The 20387-nt window shown below is 37.6% G+C and overlaps 2 protein-coding genes across 4 annotated transcripts; one reads left to right on the top strand and one right to left on the bottom strand.

Moving 5' to 3' along the window:
* Positions 1-14: 14 nt before the first annotated feature.
* Positions 15-5501, bottom strand: zgc:56585 (uncharacterized protein LOC393297 homolog). The gene is made up of 7 exons (XM_058759101.1): positions 5297-5501; positions 4217-4340; positions 3973-4079; positions 2460-2556; positions 897-973; positions 649-812; positions 15-548 (listed from the first exon to the last, which is right to left on the bottom strand). Exons 1-7 carry the CDS (start codon positions 5387-5389, stop codon positions 398-400), a joined length of 813 nt encoding a protein of 270 aa, XP_058615084.1. The 5' UTR covers positions 5390-5501; the 3' UTR covers positions 15-397.
* Positions 5502-7981: 2480 nt separating this feature from the next.
* cdc23 (CDC23 (cell division cycle 23, yeast, homolog)) lies at positions 7982-20374 on the top strand. 3 transcript variants are annotated; one of them, XM_058758570.1, is made up of 16 exons: positions 7982-8024; positions 10332-10404; positions 10530-10667; positions 10765-10807; positions 10888-10993; positions 12059-12191; positions 12278-12455; positions 13211-13308; positions 14112-14193; positions 15146-15299; positions 16845-16964; positions 17050-17125; positions 17214-17275; positions 17350-17428; positions 18534-18653; positions 20132-20374. In XM_058758570.1, exons 3-16 carry the CDS (start codon positions 10650-10652, stop codon positions 20297-20299), a joined length of 1437 nt encoding a protein of 478 aa, XP_058614553.1. In that variant the 5' UTR covers positions 7982-8024; positions 10332-10404; positions 10530-10649; the 3' UTR covers positions 20300-20374. The 3 variants fall into 3 exon arrangements, with proteins under 3 accessions (XP_058614553.1, XP_058614551.1, XP_058614552.1); XM_058758568.1 differs by lacking the exon at positions 7982-8024 and adding an exon at positions 8759-8922; XM_058758569.1 differs by lacking the exon at positions 7982-8024 and adding an exon at positions 8777-8831.
* The last annotated feature ends 13 nt before the right edge of the window (positions 20375-20387 follow it).

Raw genomic sequence — 20387 nt, forward strand, 5'->3', positions numbered from 1 at the left:
AATTTCAACACACATGATGTTAGTAGCTTATTTATTTCAACAAATTTTGAAAGCATATTCAGAATATTTTGAGGTATATTTTAGCACATTAACTGTAAAAATAAAAGTCCACGGACGTGATGTTTGCGTTTATATTTGGAAATACAGATGCTGCACTATTTATAGTTCTCTAGTTTGTGAATATTCTCAGATCAGTAACAGAAATGCTGCGATTCATGGTTGTAATAATTACAAAGAATCAAAGAATAAATCTGAGACCTTTATACTGGCTGATGTAGTCAAAATGAAAGGATCTTTATATAAAGCCATTCTTAGTGGAAGCGCTCAGGTTTACGTTGGATTTTAAGGTCTCTGATGAAAGCTTTGACCCACATCCACTGCGAGCGAAGCTGATTGGCTACTCGAGACTGACTGGAGTAGATGCCAAGTCTTTGGCCCGGTCAGGAAAGGAAACAAAAACTGCCTTGTCAGGATCAATCACCAGAACGTCTCCGTTCTTGCTCTCATCTTTCACGAGAACAAGAAAAGCCTTGGCGACAACATCAGCCCTGCAATGAAAACACAATTACAAACTTTCTCAGTTTTGATGTTAAATTCAAACCCCTGCTTTATCTGTTGCGTATCGTATCTCTCTCCTGATTAACTCACTCCAGACAGCCGCGGTCCTGCATCATCGTCTCCGCAATGCCCTTCAGTGGAAAGAAGCTTCCTATATGCTCTTCTGAATTCATGGCGGTCAGAAGACTGGTCTTCACAAACCACGGACAGAGAATGTTAATCCTCACGCCGTAGTTAGCCAGCTTGGAAACGGCCTGTTGATGAGCAATTAAAGAAAAACGTCAAAGACTTTGTCTCTCACAAAAAAAGCTGTAATGCTTGATGTGTAATATACGTACGGCCATGGCACGACTGAATCCCACCACGCCGTGTTTGGTTGCTGTGTAGATGGGTGCAATCGGCAAAGGCCCCAAACCTGCGGCCGACGTGCAAAGATTCAGTCAAAACAGTTCACTGAATAAATTACAATTATGCATCATTTACCTCGTGCTGTTACAAAAATAATCTCTGAAAGTCTGAAGCAATGTTGGACCCCATTGACTTACATTGCAAGGACAAAAGCAATAGAAATATTCTTTATAATATCTTCATTTGTGCCCAGCAGATGACATGAGGTAAATGAATAAATGATGAAAGAAGTTTCATTTTTAGATGCATTTTAGATCCATCGAACGTAGAAATTGTTTATAGGTCTAAGAAAGTCTTTACAGTTTTTCTGTACAGTAGTTCAAATATCTAAACAATTCTTGTTCACATCAGATTTAAACTTCTTACTGATTTAGGAAATGTGCATGTGTTTTGGCATGTGTGCATGTGAGAAATCCAGAATTTGCAAAATGAATAAATGCAAGCGGCTTGTCAAACCTGATGAGTTGATTCTCAGTGAACTTCTAAACATTCTTTCACCGTGTGAGCCGTCACATGCAAAATGATCCATTCAGTTATCGAAATCTGTCATACATGCATATATTCCATGACACGGAATGGTTGTAATGTCTGCTGAGTTGGCAAATGACTTCGGGTTGCAAAGGCACAGACAATTAATGGAAACTTTCGATTTTTTTTTTTGTACATTTCCATCCCTTTGCAGCCCTACTTGCCATTGGATTGAAATATGAATCGCAATCTTGCCAATCAAGCCAGTCTGGAAGCATATATAAGCACAATCCAGCACAATCACTACCATTTATTGAACAAAGAGGAACATCACAACCTTGAACAGCAGCGCTCTATAAATACATTATATTTGTACAGTACTTTTATCTATAGAAATGTGTTACATGTAAACTGTGAAAATTCACACTTGCTTGCTGTGAGAGAGCTATAGGAAGACAACAGAGTGTGTGAAAATTAATAAGCATTGGTGAATTTTCAGTTTACATGTAACACATCTCTACAAAAGTGTATGTACTGTACAAATGAAAATGTTCATTTTCTGTTTGTGCTTTACAGTATTTCCCAATACATTTTTTTCCACTGTTCTGTTGAAATCTGGATCTAAAATGCTCAGTGTGATACAACACTGACACTCTTCTAGTATAGAAAGCAGTCTGGCAACAAAAATGAGGAAAACAATTGCATATAATAAAATGAAATATGCATGTAACATGAAATGAAAATTGTATAAAATGTACACGAAACATATAGCATTAAATGAAATTAAATTTGCATATAACATTTTTTATTTTATTTTGGTGGCCCTGGCCAACTAACTGGGTTTTGAAGCATGAATTAAATGTTCTTGGTGAGTTACTAGAGTTCTGATGTTCCAGCAAACAGCTGTGACAACTGCACTTACAGTTTAGAGAATATTAAGACTGTTTTGAATAATGTGCCAAAGCAATTGAGAAAAACTGTAGTTGTTTAATCGGTGTTTAGTTTAAATAGAGACAGTATCAAACCTGCCATTGATGAAACGTTGATAATGACTCCTCCATTCCCACCATTTTCCTTCTTCATATGTTCTAGAGCGAGATACGTTCCTCTGACCACTCCACCCTGAGACGAGCACAAAACACCTTCAGCTGAAGCAGACGGACAGAGAGACACACACACACACACACACACACACACAGAGACACAGAGACACAGAGACACAGAGACACAGAGACACACACACACACACACACACACAGAGACACACACACACACACACACACACACACACACACACACACACACACACACACACACACAGAGACACACACACACACACACACACACACACACAGAGACACAGAGACACACACACACACACACACACACACACACAGACACACACACACACACACACACACACACACACACACACACACACACACACACACACACACACACACACACACACACACACACACACACAGAGACACACACACACACACACACACACAGACAGAGACACACAGACACACACACACACACAGAGACACACACACACACACACACACACACACACACACACACCAGTGTTGGGCAGTAACTAGTTACTAGTAATTTAGTTAATGTAATAATGTTACTTTTTGCAGTACTACAACTAGTAGTGTAACTAATTACTAATAAGATTTCAGTAATAATATTACAGTTACTTTCCATAAAACAGCTTATTACTAAATTACTTTTGATGCCTCAACCCCGCTGATTTAAAATCCAACAATCAAAGCAACTGGCAGAAAAATTACTTCCAGCTACACATGACAATTAATGAGATGAATACACTTCTGCTTGAATGTCTCTGTTAATCACTGAGTGTTTGTAATAACTTCTGACTGCGGTACAGTGTGGATTTTGGTCAAACGATGCGGCAGAAATATATTGATAATAACATTCTAGAAGAATTTAATGTGGAAGATACACAGTTACAGCTTCTGTGGGGCGTGAAGGAAGAGTAATGTAGCTAATAGTGTAACTAATTACTGTTGCCAGAAAGTAATATGTAAAGTAACAATATTACTTTTAAAAGGAGTAACTAGTAATGAGTAATATATTACATTCTTTGAGTAACTAGCCCAACACTGACACACACACACACACACACACACACACATGTTTGTTTTTGTGAAAAGTGGGGACTCTCCATAGGTGTAATGGTTTTTATAGTGTACTTACTGTATGTGCTATTGCCCTACACCAACCCTACACCTAAACCTACCCCTTACAGGAGACTGTGCATTTCAACTTTCCCCAAAAAAAACTCATTCTGAGTGATTTATAAGCGTTTTGAAAAGTGGGGACATGGGTCAATGTCCTGAGATGCCACCTTCACCTTGTAATACCTGCCATACCCTCGTCATTATACACATCTATGTCCTGACTTTTCACAAAAACGCACACACACACACACACACACACACACACACACACGCACACACACACACACACACACACACTCACACACAGACACACACACACACATACCAGGTTGATTGCGATAGTTTTTTCCCAGTGCTTTTCGTTCATGATCCCTGCATTGTTGCATAAAATGTCAATGCGGCCAAATGTTTTAACAATAGTCTCCACAACTCCTGCAAGAGAACACATGAAGCGTTCAGCGCATACTCACACTCTTACTGCTCTTATAAAGTGACACTGTAAGCCATATCAGTCCAAGCCTCATGTAATCATTCCCAGACAATAAAACATCTCTCAAATCTTGAAAAACCTTTAAAATCTTCCTCTGATGTGACATCGGCCGTGTAGAACTCAGTCCTGTCACGTCCATACTCCTGATCAAGTGTGCTCTTCAGTTCATCTCCCACAGATTTATTCACATCGATTAAAGCCACCTGTAATCAAACCAATCTGTTACAGAACTAACTCCAAAAATCAGCAATAAGTGCCTTTTGTGTCCCTCACACATTTAATTTCATATTTTTTTCTTAATAAGAATGATTTTTAGGATGCACTATAGAATTATATATGGTGAAGCGGTCATAGCCGTGCTGTATCGTGAATAAAACACAGCTGCCGACCAATCAGAATCGAGGAATGGAACTAACCGTTTTATAAATATTAATATGTAACATTTTTTAATATAAGTAGATGTTTTGTATTTATTCTCTCAATGTGTATTTTACATTTTAACAGTTAGAATATGAATTTGAAAGCAGGACATCTGAAGAAATGACAGCATTGCTCATTTACGCATAAGCACCTTGTAGAGTTAAGACTTCGTGAAGACTAATGAGCTTCACAATCACTGTTAATGAACAAAACACAATCAGATCTGACGAACAGGAACAGTTCCGCTCCTTAAACCGCTTTTCAACTTTGACACAATGACGCCCATCTTTCTGATCGATGCCAGCTTTTGTTTTGTTTTTTTAAACAGACTTAGATCTAAATTTTGATGAAGAGAAATCATTTTTCCCGTTTACTTTTTTCCAGATTATTTTTCAACGCAACAAGGTTTTCTAAACGGTCAAAGATTACGAAGACGCCTCGTTCATTTTTAATAATTTATTTTACTTATCTGCATCACTTTTTCAGCTTTTCCTAGACAGTGTCAAACTATCCAATTTTGCATAAATAGATAGCCTACTTCTATTTATAGATGATTTTTATATATTATATGGTATATTATTTGTCAGTGTAGCGCGCGCGGTCCTTCAGAGGCGGCGCGATCAAACGCTGACGCGACACACAGTAACGAGCTTTATTACACTGCGTCGCTGATTTCTGGAAATGGGCGTTTATACAAATATAAGCACAAACGGTTTATATTATTATTAGTTTATTTTACCTTTGAGCCGTTTTTCAGAAGTATTTCGACAAAGCTTCTTCCCAAACCCTGAGCTGCTCCGGTCACTACAGCCACTTTATCCTTCAGATCCATCTCACACACACACACACACACACACACTCACACACACACACCTGTCACAGAAACCAGAAAACAGCACTGTTCACCTGAGCGCGAGAACAGCGTCTAATGACTAACCACAGACGAGCAGAACCGAGGCAAGAGTGACTGGGAGGAGTCACACTCACACACACACACACACACACACACTCTGTATATAGCGGCTCTGCGCACAGATGTGTGTCTTGATGCAACATTAGAGACTTCTAATAAAAACACTCTAGATAGCCTAATGAAACCTGTGTATCATAAACATCCCGGTATTCAACATTTTTTCAACATCTGATGACTGAAGCACACATAGTGCATCATCATAAAATCAAGCATTTTTATTTATTTATTTTTATTATGTATTGCCCACCCACATTCAAAAATAGTGCATCAACACACACACTCATTTAGCCATTAATGGTAATAATCCAGAGAGATCTTTGTCTGATCTGATCATCATCAGTGTGTCTGGAGTGACATGAAGAAACTGAGACTAAATCCAGAAGAACTGTGTCTCAAGACGCTTCAAGAAACCTCCTGCGAAGCTACAGCGCTGTTAACAGTTTTAGGCACTTAAACTGTAAAAATGCTGGAAAATGAGGATGCTGTCAAAACACAATGCCATAAATAGATTTTCTTGATCAATTGCCTTCTATGAACTAAACTAAATCAGCTTTTGTTGTGAGCATGCTTTGTGTTTAAAGCAGCTTTTGTCCTCGCTGCACTTGAGCAGAGTTTCTCAGGAGCTTGAAGCGTCTTGAGACACAGTTCTTCTGGATTTAGTCTCAGTTTCTTCATGTCACTCCAGACACACTGATGATGATCTCACTGGATTATAAGAATTAATGGCTAAATGAGTGTTTGGAAATGTTTCCTACTGACACACTGCAGCAGAAGATAGAAATAACTGACTTAAAATCATTTTTAGCTGCTGATAATACTAGTGTTGTAATTGTTTTGGCCTCTGCTGTGTATATATAAAGTCATGTGTAATGCATTGCCCTGTAATGATGCTTTCACAGTCTGGTAAATCACACATGTTATAAATCATTTCCAGACAACAGATGAGATCATGACACTTAAAAAAGCTTAAAGAACTTCCTCCAATGACACACTGTTTGCATAAAGCTTATTTTGTGCTTCTTCTGAAACTTGTGCTCTTACACATCTGATCCAGCTGAAGACGGACGGGTTGTGGTTTTGTGTTTGTGTTTTTCAGGGATGTGTCCTGTCTATATCCACACTGCCTGTGCTTACAAACCAGTGGATCCAAGGCTTCTCATGATGCGATGACAGGGACGTATCCTCATGCAGTCTCTCAGAAACCCAGCAGCTTCAGCTGAGAGTGATTATGCTCCACTTCCTGGAAAGAGGGCAAAACAAGTGGCTTGCTAATGATAATTAACAACAGATGTCACATGTAAGGCAGACTAAAGGAGAATCCAGTCATTTTGGTAACTTAAAGAGCTCTAAAGAGACAACCTGAATGTAAATTCATCAAATGGAATTTGAATTGAAATGGCCACAGATGGTGTTAATTTGAAAGAGTGCAGTTTATGTAAAATCACACAAAACAAGTTTTGAAACAGTGCACAAATAATTACATCAATATGGTTTATTATTATAGCCTACCTTTTAATTCTCTGCTATGCACTAGAAAGTATATTGTACACACACACACACACACACACACACACACTTGTTTCACTATCCTTGTGGGGACTCTCCATAGGCGTAATGGTTTTTATACTGTACTTACTGTATGTGCTATTGCCCTACACCTAAACCTACCCCTTACAGGAGACTACAGGCATTTTTAGATTTTCAAAAAACTTAATTCTGTGTGATTTATTAGCTTGTTTACCCGTGAGGACCTCAATTTAGGCCCCCACCGTGACACGAGTCCCCATGAGTCTGTGTGTATTCAGGTTTAAGTCCCCACCTGAATAGAAACACAAGCACACACACACACACACACACACACACAAACAAACGTCATTAAGCTGATAGAAAATCAGTGGAAGATGTAATGTCTTCACTAACATAGACAAACAAACGTTTGTGTGTGCGAGCTAGGTAACGTTAATACAGAATTTGTATTATGATTAGTTAGTGCATATTATAATTAGTTTGCATATTACTGATTCTCATATGCATGGAATTAATTAAAACGCATTTGAGAAATGTTTCTAAAAAACGTCTCACAGATGGTCCATTACAACCATTCATTCCACTTCATCATAAAAAGTACTACAAGTTAGGGGTGGGCGGATCGATCTTAATATCGATAGTATCGATACCAACGTTGGTATTGGTATCGGATCGATACTAGCCTGATTAGATCGATACTTTAGGTTAATTTCCTCTCCTCTACACTTAACATATTGCTTAATACATTCAACAAAGAATAGACATATCTGTGTGTTTATATACCGCTCTTTTCACGTCTCGTATGCAAACCTTACTGCTCCTCCCCTGCTTTAGTGTTTTGTTATGCCATTACGTGACTCAGGGGCTCCATGTGCAAGCGGATATTATGCTACAGCGAGAGATGGAACGGTAGAAATTCGCTACTGTGGCAACAGCACCAAATTTATTCACCTTTTTCAACGTGAAAGTAAGCTTTTTTCATAGACTGTATGTACAAGACTTCCACTTCCTTAGGCACGGTAGGGAAATCATGAGGAAAATAAACCAAAATAGTTTGCAATACCAAGCTTTTGTACAGTTAAAAATCGCTGGAAGCGGATGAGACTGGAAGCCAGACCCATTAAATTTACCGAATTTGGCCTTTTATACAGTCTTCAACCATTAAGCCACGTTGTTGTTTTTCTTTATAAAAGTTTTCTATCAGAGGAAAACACTTAACATGCATGCACTTTGCGTTCATATGCTGGGCTGCTTGCCTGCATATAGTTTGCATCATCAGTATACTGAGTTGGCCTTTCAATATTACTTTCTTAATGCATTAGTCCATGTTAAGTTTTTTTTTTTCTTTATAACTCTTTTTTTATGGGAGGAAAATGCTTAACAGGAAACTTTACACATTGCTTTCATATTCTGGGCTCCTCTGCTTGCAAACTCCTTTCAGAAAGGCAAATATCCACATAGCTTTAAGGTGAATATAATATTTTAGTCATATCAACATAAGTTATTGTTAATTTTCAAAGTGTAATTGGTCATTTAAATGCATGTTATTAAAAAGGAAAAAGTATCGGTATCGGTATCAGTATCGGCGATACTTGCCCTGTATTTACTTGGTATCAGATCGATACCAAAATTTGCAGTATCGCACACCCCTACTACAAGTGTAATTTACGTCTTTGTTACGCTCTTCTTGGAGGCCGCGGTTTGACCAATCAGCTCTTGCGCTCGGGTGACGTCGGCATGACGTATTTATGAAAAATGGCGGCTACCCGCAGCAGTGAGTTCGGCGACTTGGTTCAAATTAAAAAACAACTTATTTCTATTGTAGCGCAGTGTAAGGAAAGAGGACTCGTCCACAGTGTGAAATGGTAAAATATATTCTATTCTTAATTTAACACATGTCAGGAATACAGACCGTTATTTAATTACGTATCTTTTTGTGTGACCGTTAGTTAGCATGACGGCTAACATATTGAAATAAAGAGATATTAGAACTGATTAGAGTATCATACACTAACAGTACCGTGTGATTTGACACATTTTATAGTAATATAGATTGTACTCTTTGAAGTACCACGAGAAGATGATATGGAAATACACTCCTCTGTTCTTCACTGTTTAACACCGCGCTAATGTTGTGTTTTTCATTGTATGGGGTTTTTGATGCACCGTGTAAATGTTTTTATTTTCTGTCTAGTTTACAGTAGGCAGTGTCTTCTGAATATGCTAAATATGAGGAATTTGTCTTGAAGAAGCTCCCAGTAAAAAGAAAAAATACAAATAATAATGAATATACTATAAGTGGGGATGGATGTGTATATACACTAGCAGTCAAAAGTTTCTGAACAGTAAGATTTTTAATGTTTTTTAAAGAAGCCTCTTCTGCTCACCAAGCCTGCATTTATTTCATCCAAAGTACAACAAAAGCAGTAATATTGTGAAATATTTTTACTATTTAAAATAACTGCTTTCTGTTTGAATATATTTTAAACTGTAATTTATTTCTGTGATGCTCAGCTGTATTTTCAGCATCATTACTGCAGTCTTCAGTGTCACATGATCTTCAGAAATCATTCTAATATGCTGATTTGCTGCAAGAAACATTTCTGATTACTATTATTATCAATATTTAAAACAGTTGAGTACATTTGTTTTTCAGGATTCTTTAATAAATAGAAAGATTCAAAGATCAGCATTTATCTGAAATAAAAAGCTTTTGTAACATTATACACTATACCATTCAAAAGCTTAGAGTCAGTATAATTTTTTTTTATTTGGGAAAGAAATTATAGAACTTAATACATTTATTTATTAAAAGTGATAATAAAGACATTTATAATGTTACAAAAGATTTCCATTTCTGGTAAATGCTGTTCTTCTGAACTTTCTATTCATCAAAGAAACCTGAGAAAATTTTACTACGCTGTTTTCAACATAATAATAATAATAAATGTTTTTTTGAGCAGCAAATCAGAATATTAGACCGATTTCTGAAAGGTCGTGTGACTGGAGTAATGATGCTAAAAATTCAGCTTTGAAATCACAGGAATAAATTACATTTTAAAATATATTTTAAATGGTAAAAATATTTCAACATTTTGCTGTACTTTGGATCAAATAAATGCAGGCTTGATGAGCAGAAGAGACTTCTTTAAAAAACATTAAAAATCTTACTGTTCTAAAACGTTTGACTGGTAGTGTTTGCAAATGAATAGAGGTTTTATAATTGTTCTGCAGGGTGTAAACAAGAAGAATAAACCTGGTGTTTGTGTTTCAGGGCGTCTGAGCTGGCTTTTTCTTTGGATCCGCTTCCTCTGAACGAGATCCCTCCAGCGCCGGAGCTCACCGAGGTCAGTCTGAGTCCTGAACACCCTCGCTCTCGGTGAAGAGATAGATGCATATGAGACGCATGTGTATAGCAGATGTAAGCCGGAGTAGATGTGTCCACTGACCACCGCCGCATTCTTTCTTCCAGGAGGACGCCCGGGATTTAGATGCCCTTTGTCTGGCCAAATCATACTTCGACCTGAAGGAATATGATCGAGCTGCATATTTTCTCCGTGGCTGCCGGAGTCAGAAAGCATATTTTCTGTATATGTATTCGCGCTACCTAGTGAGCTCTTTCACTCTTGTTTCTATGTGAATGTTTTATATCCGTTCTCTTTGGAGATGAAATGTGAACAAAGCAATATGCTTCTTTATTCTCTCAGTCAGGTGAAAAGAAGAAGGATGACGAGACCGTCGACAGCCTGGGTAAGAGTAAGCGTTTTAAACAGCGTTTCCAGCAGAGATCGTCTCCGCTGCTCCCATCATAAGCATGTGTTTGGTTGCAGGTCCTTTGGAAAAGGGTCAGGTCCGAAACGAAGCCCTGCGAGAGCTCAGGGTGGAGCTGAGCAAGAAACACAGCGCCGGAGAGCTGGATGGGTTTTCGCTCTATCTGTAAGTATCAAATTAGTTCTCAAATAGTGGGTTGTGGCCCAAAAATGGATTGCAGGTCTGTTCTGATTGGTTTGCAGGTTGAGTACAGAGTCGAAAATATTTGAGAACCACTGGTTGTAAAAAATTTTGTAAAAAATAAAAAAAAAATACAGTGATCTGGAAAATGTTGTTAATATTGTGAGGGATGCACATCAGTTTTTCAGTCTGGTTCTCATGAGAGCTCATGATTCGATTTGATTCGGTGTGACCCATAAAATATAGCTATAAACAATACAATAATTAATCATAATATTATTGCACTTTTAGTTTTTTTTAAATAAAATAATAAAGTGTGGTAATACTATTAGATTTACAAAAAGAAAAAAGAAAAGAAAAATAGTATTAAATAAAAATACAATTATTTTGTAGTACACAAAAAAATACACATTCACTTTTTTGCTTTATTTCTTTTTTTACTTTAAAAAAAAAATTATATATGAATTTTCAAACCTAAAATCAGCAAAAAGAAATCAGTCGGTTTTCGCGCTGCCGAGTGAAGTGTCACAGTTTAGCATTTTGCTCTGAAATCTTATACAGTTTTACAGTTATTCGATCTAAAACAGTGATTAACAGTTGTCTTATTTACACATCACTTTTTTTATTCAGTCGGGCATGTGCACCTGCGCACCACTTACAGTCAAAACTAAATTTATTCCGACACCTTCAACATTTCTCACAGTATATCAATTCACTATAGTTTAGAAAATGGTAATAAAATATGAGAAGAACTCAGAGTTAAACTGTGTTAAACTATTTTGTTCAGTCTGTGGTGTAAAATATTAGCAGCCAAAAAAAAGCTCAGGTCAAAGTGTCTTGAATAATTTTTGATCCGGTAGTCCACTGTATGAAGAATGTTTGGGTGTAATATGTCACAGTTTACTTTATTTTGCTATCTTCACTTACATAAATGAACTATAGTGACCTGCATCCACTAGTAAAAAATGATAAAGCATTATATCTGGTGTCTGAATAATTTTTGGTGTGACTGTATGTGCATCCCTGAATATCCTCCGTATGCGACACCAGTTATGGGGTGGTTCTGCGGAAGCTGGATTTGCTGAAGGAGGCGGTGGAGATCTTTGTGGCGGCGACACACGCTCTGCCTCTGCACTGGGGGTCGTGGCTGGAGCTCTGCAATCTCATCACCAACATCGAAATGGTACATGTTTTTCCAAACCGACAGTGTGCTCTGCGGTTCATGGCGTGTACGCTGAAACACAAACTGGTCTGTTTTGTGTTTCCCAGCTGAAGTCCCTGTCTCTGCCGGACTGCTGGGTGAGGGATTTCTTCATGGCACACATGTACACCGAGCTGCAGATGATCAAAGAGGCGCTGCAGAAATACCAGAGCCTCATGGAGGCAGGCTTCGCTAAAAGCACATACATCATCTCCCAGATAGCCGTGGCTTACCATAACATACGAGGTGGGCCATATTTGCAGAAAATACGTCAACCTAAATCAGGAAATTCTTTTATGCTTTTACTGATTGTTTAAGCATATGGCTGCATTTGATCTTTTTAGCTGAGGTTTTAAAACCATTAAAATGCATTTTATAGTTTATAAAAATGTGATGCAATCTAGGAAAACCCACCACATGGTGAAATGTTACCTATTAAAAGCTGCATTTAATATGAAAATGGTGCTGATTTTTAAAATATTGATAATATTAGTACATTAATGTCCTGTTTAAGTGATGAACTGCAATACTTGTGGAAGTTTTTAGAGATTGTTACATCATGTCACCATCTTTAAAAACAACCACAGTATTGCAGTAAGAACGAGCACAAGTGTTGCACAACAGTTGTGTGGCCTGTGCTAAAAATCATTAGCACAATATGCAAAAAAGTTAATGTTCAGCCCTGCCTTACATGTTCATTCCACTAAACGCAGATTTGAAGCCCTGGTTTTATGTTTAAACAGCCAGATTGCAGTCTCGAGTTAATAACCCACACATCTTATTCCTAAATGACACAGATTCTGCTGGACTCTTAAACCTTTGACGAGTACAGGCGATGACACTGTAACACTGAAATCTGTGTTTATGATGCATGCTGCTTTCAGTTGAGACGGCTCAAACATGCATTTTAGTCTCGTCTGTGAAACTGGGCTTAAGTGTATAAAAAACAGGATGAGGAAAAGGCCGTTATCTTAATATTATCTGCTTCATTCTTTCTCCAGATATTGATCAAGCATTATATCTGTTCAATGAACTCCGGGAGCAGGATCCTTTCCGCATCGAGAACATGGACACCTTCTCCAACCTGCTTTATGTGCGGGTGAGAGCGGCTGATGTTTTCTGAATGCGTCTTATACATCTTACTATGTATGTTTCTTTCTTTCTTTCTTTTAAAAAAAAAAAAAAAAAAAGTTTAATCATAATGCTGTAACTCTTTCAGTAAAAATTACATTTTTTTTTTTTTTTTCTCTGATGCCGTATGCTGGACGTCTCCAGTCGTTTAGTCTGCTCTAACCCAGCCCTTTCTTATAATTAAATGCATTGATTTTGAGAGCAACGCCCAATCCACAGCCACCTTACCCTTTTTTTGTTTGTTTGTTTTTTGCAATAATCTGTTACAGATGTATATGAAAGAAAAGGTCTACTTTTTAATCACAACTATAAAAACTCATGCAAGATCCGGTCCTTCTTCCTCAGTGCATGATCAGAAATGTAGTTTTCTTAAGCAGTTAGCACAATACTAAGCAAACAGTCCAAGTAACCAAAACTTAGAAGGTCATAAAGGCATTGTAAAACCAATCCGTATGAATCGAGTGGTTTAATCCAAGTGTTATGAGAAGACACAATCACTTTATATTATGAGCAGATATATTTTAGGCTTTTATTTACATCTGCGATGATCTACACGCATACATGGAGCGTATGGCAAATATAGAAGCTCGTGAAAGTCCTGTACTCCAAGACTAACTCAAAACACAAACGGGTTTAAGAAGGATTGGACTGAGATCTTAAAACCGTATATGTTTCTGGGTCAGATATTCAAGTTTTCAAGTGAAATAATGAGAGATTGTCTGCTGATATTCCAGTTTTAGTAGGTAATGGTCTGTGTTTGTCTGTTGTCAGAGCATGAAGCCGGAGCTCAGTTACCTGGCCCACAATCTGGTGGAGATCGATAAGTACCGAGTGGAGACGTGCTGCGTCATCGGTGAGGATGGGGACTCTGCATGAGCCGTGGTTAATCGCTGTACACCTCTGTCTGATTCTTAACCCTCTGGGGGACATTTGTGGATCACACTTGGTACCTTCACGGTCAAAAGTGACTGAAGTCGTGAAATGTAACTTTTTTTTGTTTTCAAGAAAATCAATGTAATGTATTTTTGTTCAATAATATTTTTTGATTATTATTTAGAATTATGAGGGGATTTTATGACACTATGCAATATTTATAAAATTTTTATTAGCTTTTTCCCCACGGCCATTTACACTGAAAAAATTTTTTTCTTCCTTGGTATTTTTGTCTTGTATAAATATAAAAAAATTCTTGAATCAGGCTGCATTTACTTGACAAGTAAAATGACTTAAAACAAGCAAAATATCTGCCAATGGGCCAAGAAAAACAGTCTTGTTTAGTCTTTGGATTAAGATGATTTCTTTTTATTGGCAGATCATTTTGCTCGTAAATGCATCCTGATTCAAGAATGTTTAGATTTTTAACTAGAAAACACGATAAAAATACTAAGGAAGAAAACCATTTTTTGCAGTGTGTGACTGTGGAGGTACCAAGTGTTACTTGTTTTTTCTGACCTTTTAACATTTCTGAATCGTGTCCATGTTTTTGTGTGTGTGTTCACATAGCTAATGCGACAAACGTCACCAAGTGTCATCCCATTCTGATGAAGCAGAATTGAAACCCTAATGTTTAGTTCAGTTCTGACTAAAGAGCCCCGAGGGTTCAGCAGGATTGTAAAGCGGAGGATGTTATTGAATAATTTTTTCCATATACTCAAAACAGTTTGCCTTCCAGTTATCAGATGTTTGATTTCTTGAACAGGGATGTGAGGAAAAACAACTAGAAGATCCGGTTTGTTGAGGGAATAGTCAACACGAGCTCTCGTTAGTCTCTTCTGAACGGCGTGTGTTCTGTCGTCCGCTCACAGGTAACTACTACAGTCTGCGCTCTCAGCACGAGAAGGCCGCCCTGTATTTCCAGCGGGCTCTGAAGCTGAATCCGCGCTGTCTGGGGGCCTGGACCCTCATGGGTCACGAGTACATGGAGATGAAGAACACCTCCGCTGCCATCCAGGCCTACAGGTATCCTGCTCACAGCTGAAAGCCTCGAATCACGATGCAGTGTAATGAATCAAATACATTCTGTGTTGCAGTCAATCAGCATTATTGTGACTACAGGTATTCAGATCAACACCGCTTCTGCGCAGCCTATTTATCACATTCAATTTTATTCCAAACAGCTCAGTACTGCTTCACTAAGACTGTTTGTCTTTAGAAACTGAATGGCATATCACTGAGAGCAAATTATTCTGCAGCCTCATGGGGTGCCTGAACCTTTGCTTAAAACTATATATATATATATATATACATACAAACTATCGTTCAAAAATTTGGGGTCAGTGTTTTTTTTGGAAGCAGATTAGTACTTCTATTCATCAAGGACGCATTAAATTGATCAAAAGTGACATTAAAGACCTTTACATTGTTAGATAAAATTCAAATAAATGCTGTTCTTTTAAACTTTCTATTCATCTGTGAATCCTGAAAAATAAAAAGTATCACGGTTTCCACAAAAATATTGTGCAGCACAACTGTGTTCAACATTGATAATAATCAGAAATGTTTGTTGAGCAGCAAATCAGTATATTATTATGATTTCTGAAGATCATGTGACACTGAAGACTGGAGGAATGATGCTGAAAATACAGCTGTGCATCATTATTTTAGGTTATATTATGTTTTTTACATAAAGGCATAAGACTACAAATGTTCAAAAACGTAAAAAAAAAAATTTACCCACCCAAATCTTTGAATTATAGAGTGTGTGTATATATATGTATATATGACCCTGCAGCACTAAAGCAGTCATAAGCAGCACAGCTATATTTGTAGCAATAGCCAACAATACATTGTATGGGTCAAAATTATACATTTCTCTTTTATGCCAAAAATCATTAGGATATTAAGTAAAGATCATGTTCTAAAAATCAAAAAATAAGAATTGCAAAACACTTTTGCTGCTATTGAGGTGTTATACGGGTGGTTAGGGACAGGTTTGGTGGCATGGGTAGGTTTAAGGGTGGGTTAAGGTGGAAGGGATGGGTCAGCAATGTAATTACAGAAATTAATTGCATATAGGTATTTTAAAAAATATTAGTACAGTGTAAAAACATGTATGTACACAATAAGTGCATTGTATCAAATGATTAATTTAAATGTAAGTACATAGTAGTTAAGGCTACTTAATATAAAGTGGGACCATGATTAGTAATATGCATTGCTAAGAACTTCATTTGAACAACTTTAAAGGTGATTTTCTCAATATTTAGATTTTTTTGCACCCTCAGATTCCAGATTTACAAATAGTTGTATCTCAGACAAATATTGTCCCATCATAACAGTGTGTATATATATGTGTGTGTGTGTGTATATATATATATATATATATATATATATATGAGATATATAGATATATATAGATATTTTATTTATTAATTATTTAATTCATCTATATATATATATATATATATATATATATATATATAGATAGATAGATAGATAGATAGATATAGATGAATTAAATAATTAATAAATAAATGTAATCCTTTTTTTGTTCTTGTCTCTTAGACATGCAATTGAAGTGAACAAAAGGGACTACCGGGCCTGGTACGGACTCGGACAGACCTACGAGATCCTCAAGATGCCCTTCTACTCGCTCTACTACTACAGAAAAGCTCATCAGCTGAGGTGAAGACGTCACCAGCGTCACTCGGTCTGTGTTCCTCCGCATCAGCTGACTTCTGCTGTGTGTTTGTGTTTGTGTTGGTTTCAGGCCTAATGACTCGCGAATGCTCGTCGCTCTCGGGGAATGCTACGAGAAACTCTCTCAGCAGGTGGAGGCCAAAAAGGTAAAGCACCGACTCTTGAGCACTGAAACCTGCAGGTTGTGTGTGTGTGTGTGTGTGTGATGCTAACGCTCTGCTCTGACGGCTTCAGTGTTACTGGAGGGCGTATTCGGTCGGCGATGTGGAGAGGATGGCTCTTCTGAAGCTGGCCAAGTGAGTGTGTTTTCCTCAGGAGTGTGTTGTGTGAGTGCTGCTGATGCTTTCAGTGAAACTGTGTGTGTCTTCAGGCTTCACGAGCAGCTGAATGAATCTGACGACGCTGCGCAGTGCTACATCATCTACATCCAGGACATTTTCTCATGTGGTGTAAGTTACTAGATTTCAGTTCATAAGTCTCACACACAGGCTCTCTGTTGCGATGCCAGACGTCTTACAGCAGCGTTTGACTTCCTTTATTCTAGCGACGGTTCTGAAGAAATAATGTGTGCGAGGCTCATTCCCAGCTAACAATGTTTGGTTCCCAGAACCGTTAATCTAACATTCCCCTAATGTTAATGTAATGTTCCCAGAACGTTATTTTAAGGTTTGTTTTTTGTTAGCCAGGAAAGTTGTCTTAATGGAAATAGAACGTTAGTTTTTGGTTTGTATAACGTTATTATAACATTGTAACGTTTTCCTAACATCTTTACTCCGAAATCTGTATGGATGCCTAATCAGTATTACTAAAACCATATCTTGTTTTTATCTATTGTTTAATTAATAAAAATAATCTGAGCACATCAGCTATCATATGTAAGATTAAACAAGATTAAATCCTTCCATTACGGGGTAAATTACCCAGATTTAACATTTCTTCAGCACCAAATAAAAACGACTGCAACATAATGTATGCTATTCTCAATGTATTACTCTCATAACTATATTAGTTTTAAGTAATCATCCAATAAAGAGATCGATAAACGAACGAGTCAGTCAGCCAGTAAAACAAAAGCGAGTGCAGTAAATGAAGATGAAACAAACCCATGAAGTTATGATTTCTGTTATCACTCTATGCTTAACCCTGACTTAATATTATAATTTAAAACCTGTTTGGATTGATCTAATTTCTGTATTTTAATAAATGCTGCATTAAATGAATTTCAGGGCTCTGTATAGTTCATTACACACAAACATCTGCAGTGTTTTACAGGGTTATAAAAATAACCATTAGTCAACGTTCTCTATAAATAGGTTATTTTAAAAACAACCACCAGGGAAGGTTATTTTATGGTTGCAGGAAAAAAAACAAAACCCTAAAAAGAACGTTCCCCTAATGTTAGTGTTCGGTTCCCCAAAAAATAACCAAATGGGAACAAAAAACTAACGTTAGGGGAACGTTCTGTGTTTCACTGTGTAAGATGAAGACGTGACGGATGTCTGAAGTAGCAGAGATCTGTGTGATCTGATGAAGGTGTGTGTGTGTGTGTCTCAGGAGCAGCTGGAGCACGCTGAGGTCAGCACCGCTCTGAGGTATCTGGGTCAGTACTACTTCAAGAACAAGCTGTACGACGAGGCGTCTCTCTGCGCTCAGCGCTGCTGCGACTATAACGACGTGAGTTTCTCCTCCTCAGCCCACTCACACACAACTCAGGGGTGCAAACTTGTCACCTTTCAGAAAAATGTTCATTTTGGATCCATAACTGGTCATGTGAGTGATTCGTGTAGATCTGGCGGGTTCTTAAGTGGTGTTTTACAGCACCAACTCAGTTCTGTTCCCGCTCAAATGCAAGTGCTTTCAAACCGGGTTTGCAGATCTGTGTATCAAAATCAGCTCAAGTGCTACTCAAAACTAGCAAAATTGCTCCAAAATCATGTTTCCGGTGGGCTCGAGACCTCTTTCCAGGACGTTCCACATCCGTTTGAGTTTTGACTCAGTAACCCACCAGCAGGAACCGTATAGAAGCAGCCCAGTCGTGTATTTGTGTGTATGCTCCGGTTTGGACTTGCAGAAGCAAAAGTTTCTATGTATGTATTTTTTCAGTGTTGAATATTGTAGCCAATCACGAGTGTCTCTGTTGAAAGCATTGGCCAATCAGAGGTGTTTACTGTAGGTTACTTTCTTCCACTCCTGATGAGTTTGCATCTCTGAGCAGTTAGGCTTCCTGTCATCCGTTTAAATATTAGTTCTGATCAATTAACACTAACTAGAACATGTTTTTAGCATATGGTTGAAGGTTGTTAACATCTAGCATGTTTTAGCATTTTTTTTAGAAGCTGATAGTATGCTGCTAACATGTTTTAACATTGCTGGAAAGTTTTAAAGCTTGGTTAAGTTATCGGCATGTTTTAGACTTTGGCTAGCATATTTACACATGCTGCTAGCATATTTTAGGGTGTATATAGATGCCAGCATGTTTTAGTATTTTTCTAGAAGTTGATGCATGTTTTAACATCAAGTTGTTGACGTTTAAACATAGTAAAATATGTTTTAGGCAGGTTTTAATATAAGTTGATGGAATGTAAACAAAGACGTTAGCATTATTTAGCATGTTTTAATATCGTTAGCATATTCCAGGCTGTTTTTAGATGTTAACAGGTTTTAACCTTTTTTTGTAGCAGTTGCTGTATGTTAGTGTATTTTAGGATCTTAGATGTAAGCGTTTTTTTTTTTTTTTAGTTGATAGTATGTTATTAGCAGGTATTAACACTTTTTTTATATAAACTGGTAGAATGTTTCTAGAAGTTGCTGGTATGTTTTAAGATTGTTAGCATGTTTTTTTTGGTAGTATGGTAATGTGTTTTAACATGTTAGCATATCTTAGACAGACAGTTAGCTTAAAGGCAGAACAGATGACGTGTGTGTTTAAGATTTGAATCTGTAACTTGTTTAAGAGGTGGATCAGAAGCGACATGATTAGAATCTGTAAACTACAGCAAAGACTACTGACAGCCACATTTGGAGAAAAATTATTAGTTTAATAAATGCCTATTTATTTCCTCTTTGATCGAATTTCTGCAGCATGGAACAAAGAGGCAAGTGTAATTAGTGGTGTAACCTGTTGAACTGGTTTGCTAATGATTGGTTTTCAGGCACGAGAGGAAGGCAAGGCTTTGTTGAGGCAGATCTCTGCGGTGCGAGAGCAAGGAGAGCCTTCATCCACAGACCTGACCCTGCCCTGCGTCTTCAACCCACTGCCCAACAACACCACACCCGTCAGGAGAGTGTCTCCGCTCGACCTGTCCTCCGTCACGCCCTGACACGCCGGAGTAAAACACTGTAAATAACTGTACAGACAACGGTGCCTGTTCTAGCAAATAAACTCATCAAACATTGACAGTTGAGTGT

The sequence above is a fragment of the Onychostoma macrolepis genome, chromosome 21, assembly GCF_012432095.1.
Source record: "Onychostoma macrolepis isolate SWU-2019 chromosome 21, ASM1243209v1, whole genome shotgun sequence".
Taxonomy (NCBI): Eukaryota; Metazoa; Chordata; class Actinopteri; order Cypriniformes; family Cyprinidae; genus Onychostoma; species Onychostoma macrolepis.

Bases quoted from the DNA above. Each gene is read 5' to 3' on its own strand.
- zgc:56585 (XM_058759101.1), bottom strand. From the start codon at position 5,389: ATGGATCTGAAGGATAAAGTGGCTGTAGTGACCGGAGCAGCTCAGGGT. The intron at 2,557-3,972 runs GTATGTGTGTGT...TGCTCGTCTCAG, and splicing joins AAACTATCGCAATCAACCTG to GGTGGAGTGGTCAGAGGAAC. The intron at 974-2,459 runs GTTTGATACTGT...CGTCGGCCGCAG, and splicing joins CAACGTTTCATCAATGGCAG to GTTTGGGGCCTTTGCCGATT.
- cdc23 (XM_058758568.1), top strand. From the start codon at position 8,813: ATGGCGGCTACCCGCAGCAGTGAGTTCGGCGACTTGGTTCAAATTAAA. The intron at 8,923-10,331 runs GTAAAATATATT...TTTGTGTTTCAG, and splicing joins CTCGTCCACAGTGTGAAATG to GGCGTCTGAGCTGGCTTTTT. The intron at 17,276-17,349 runs GTGAGTGTGTTT...GTGTGTCTTCAG, and splicing joins GCTCTTCTGAAGCTGGCCAA to GCTTCACGAGCAGCTGAATG.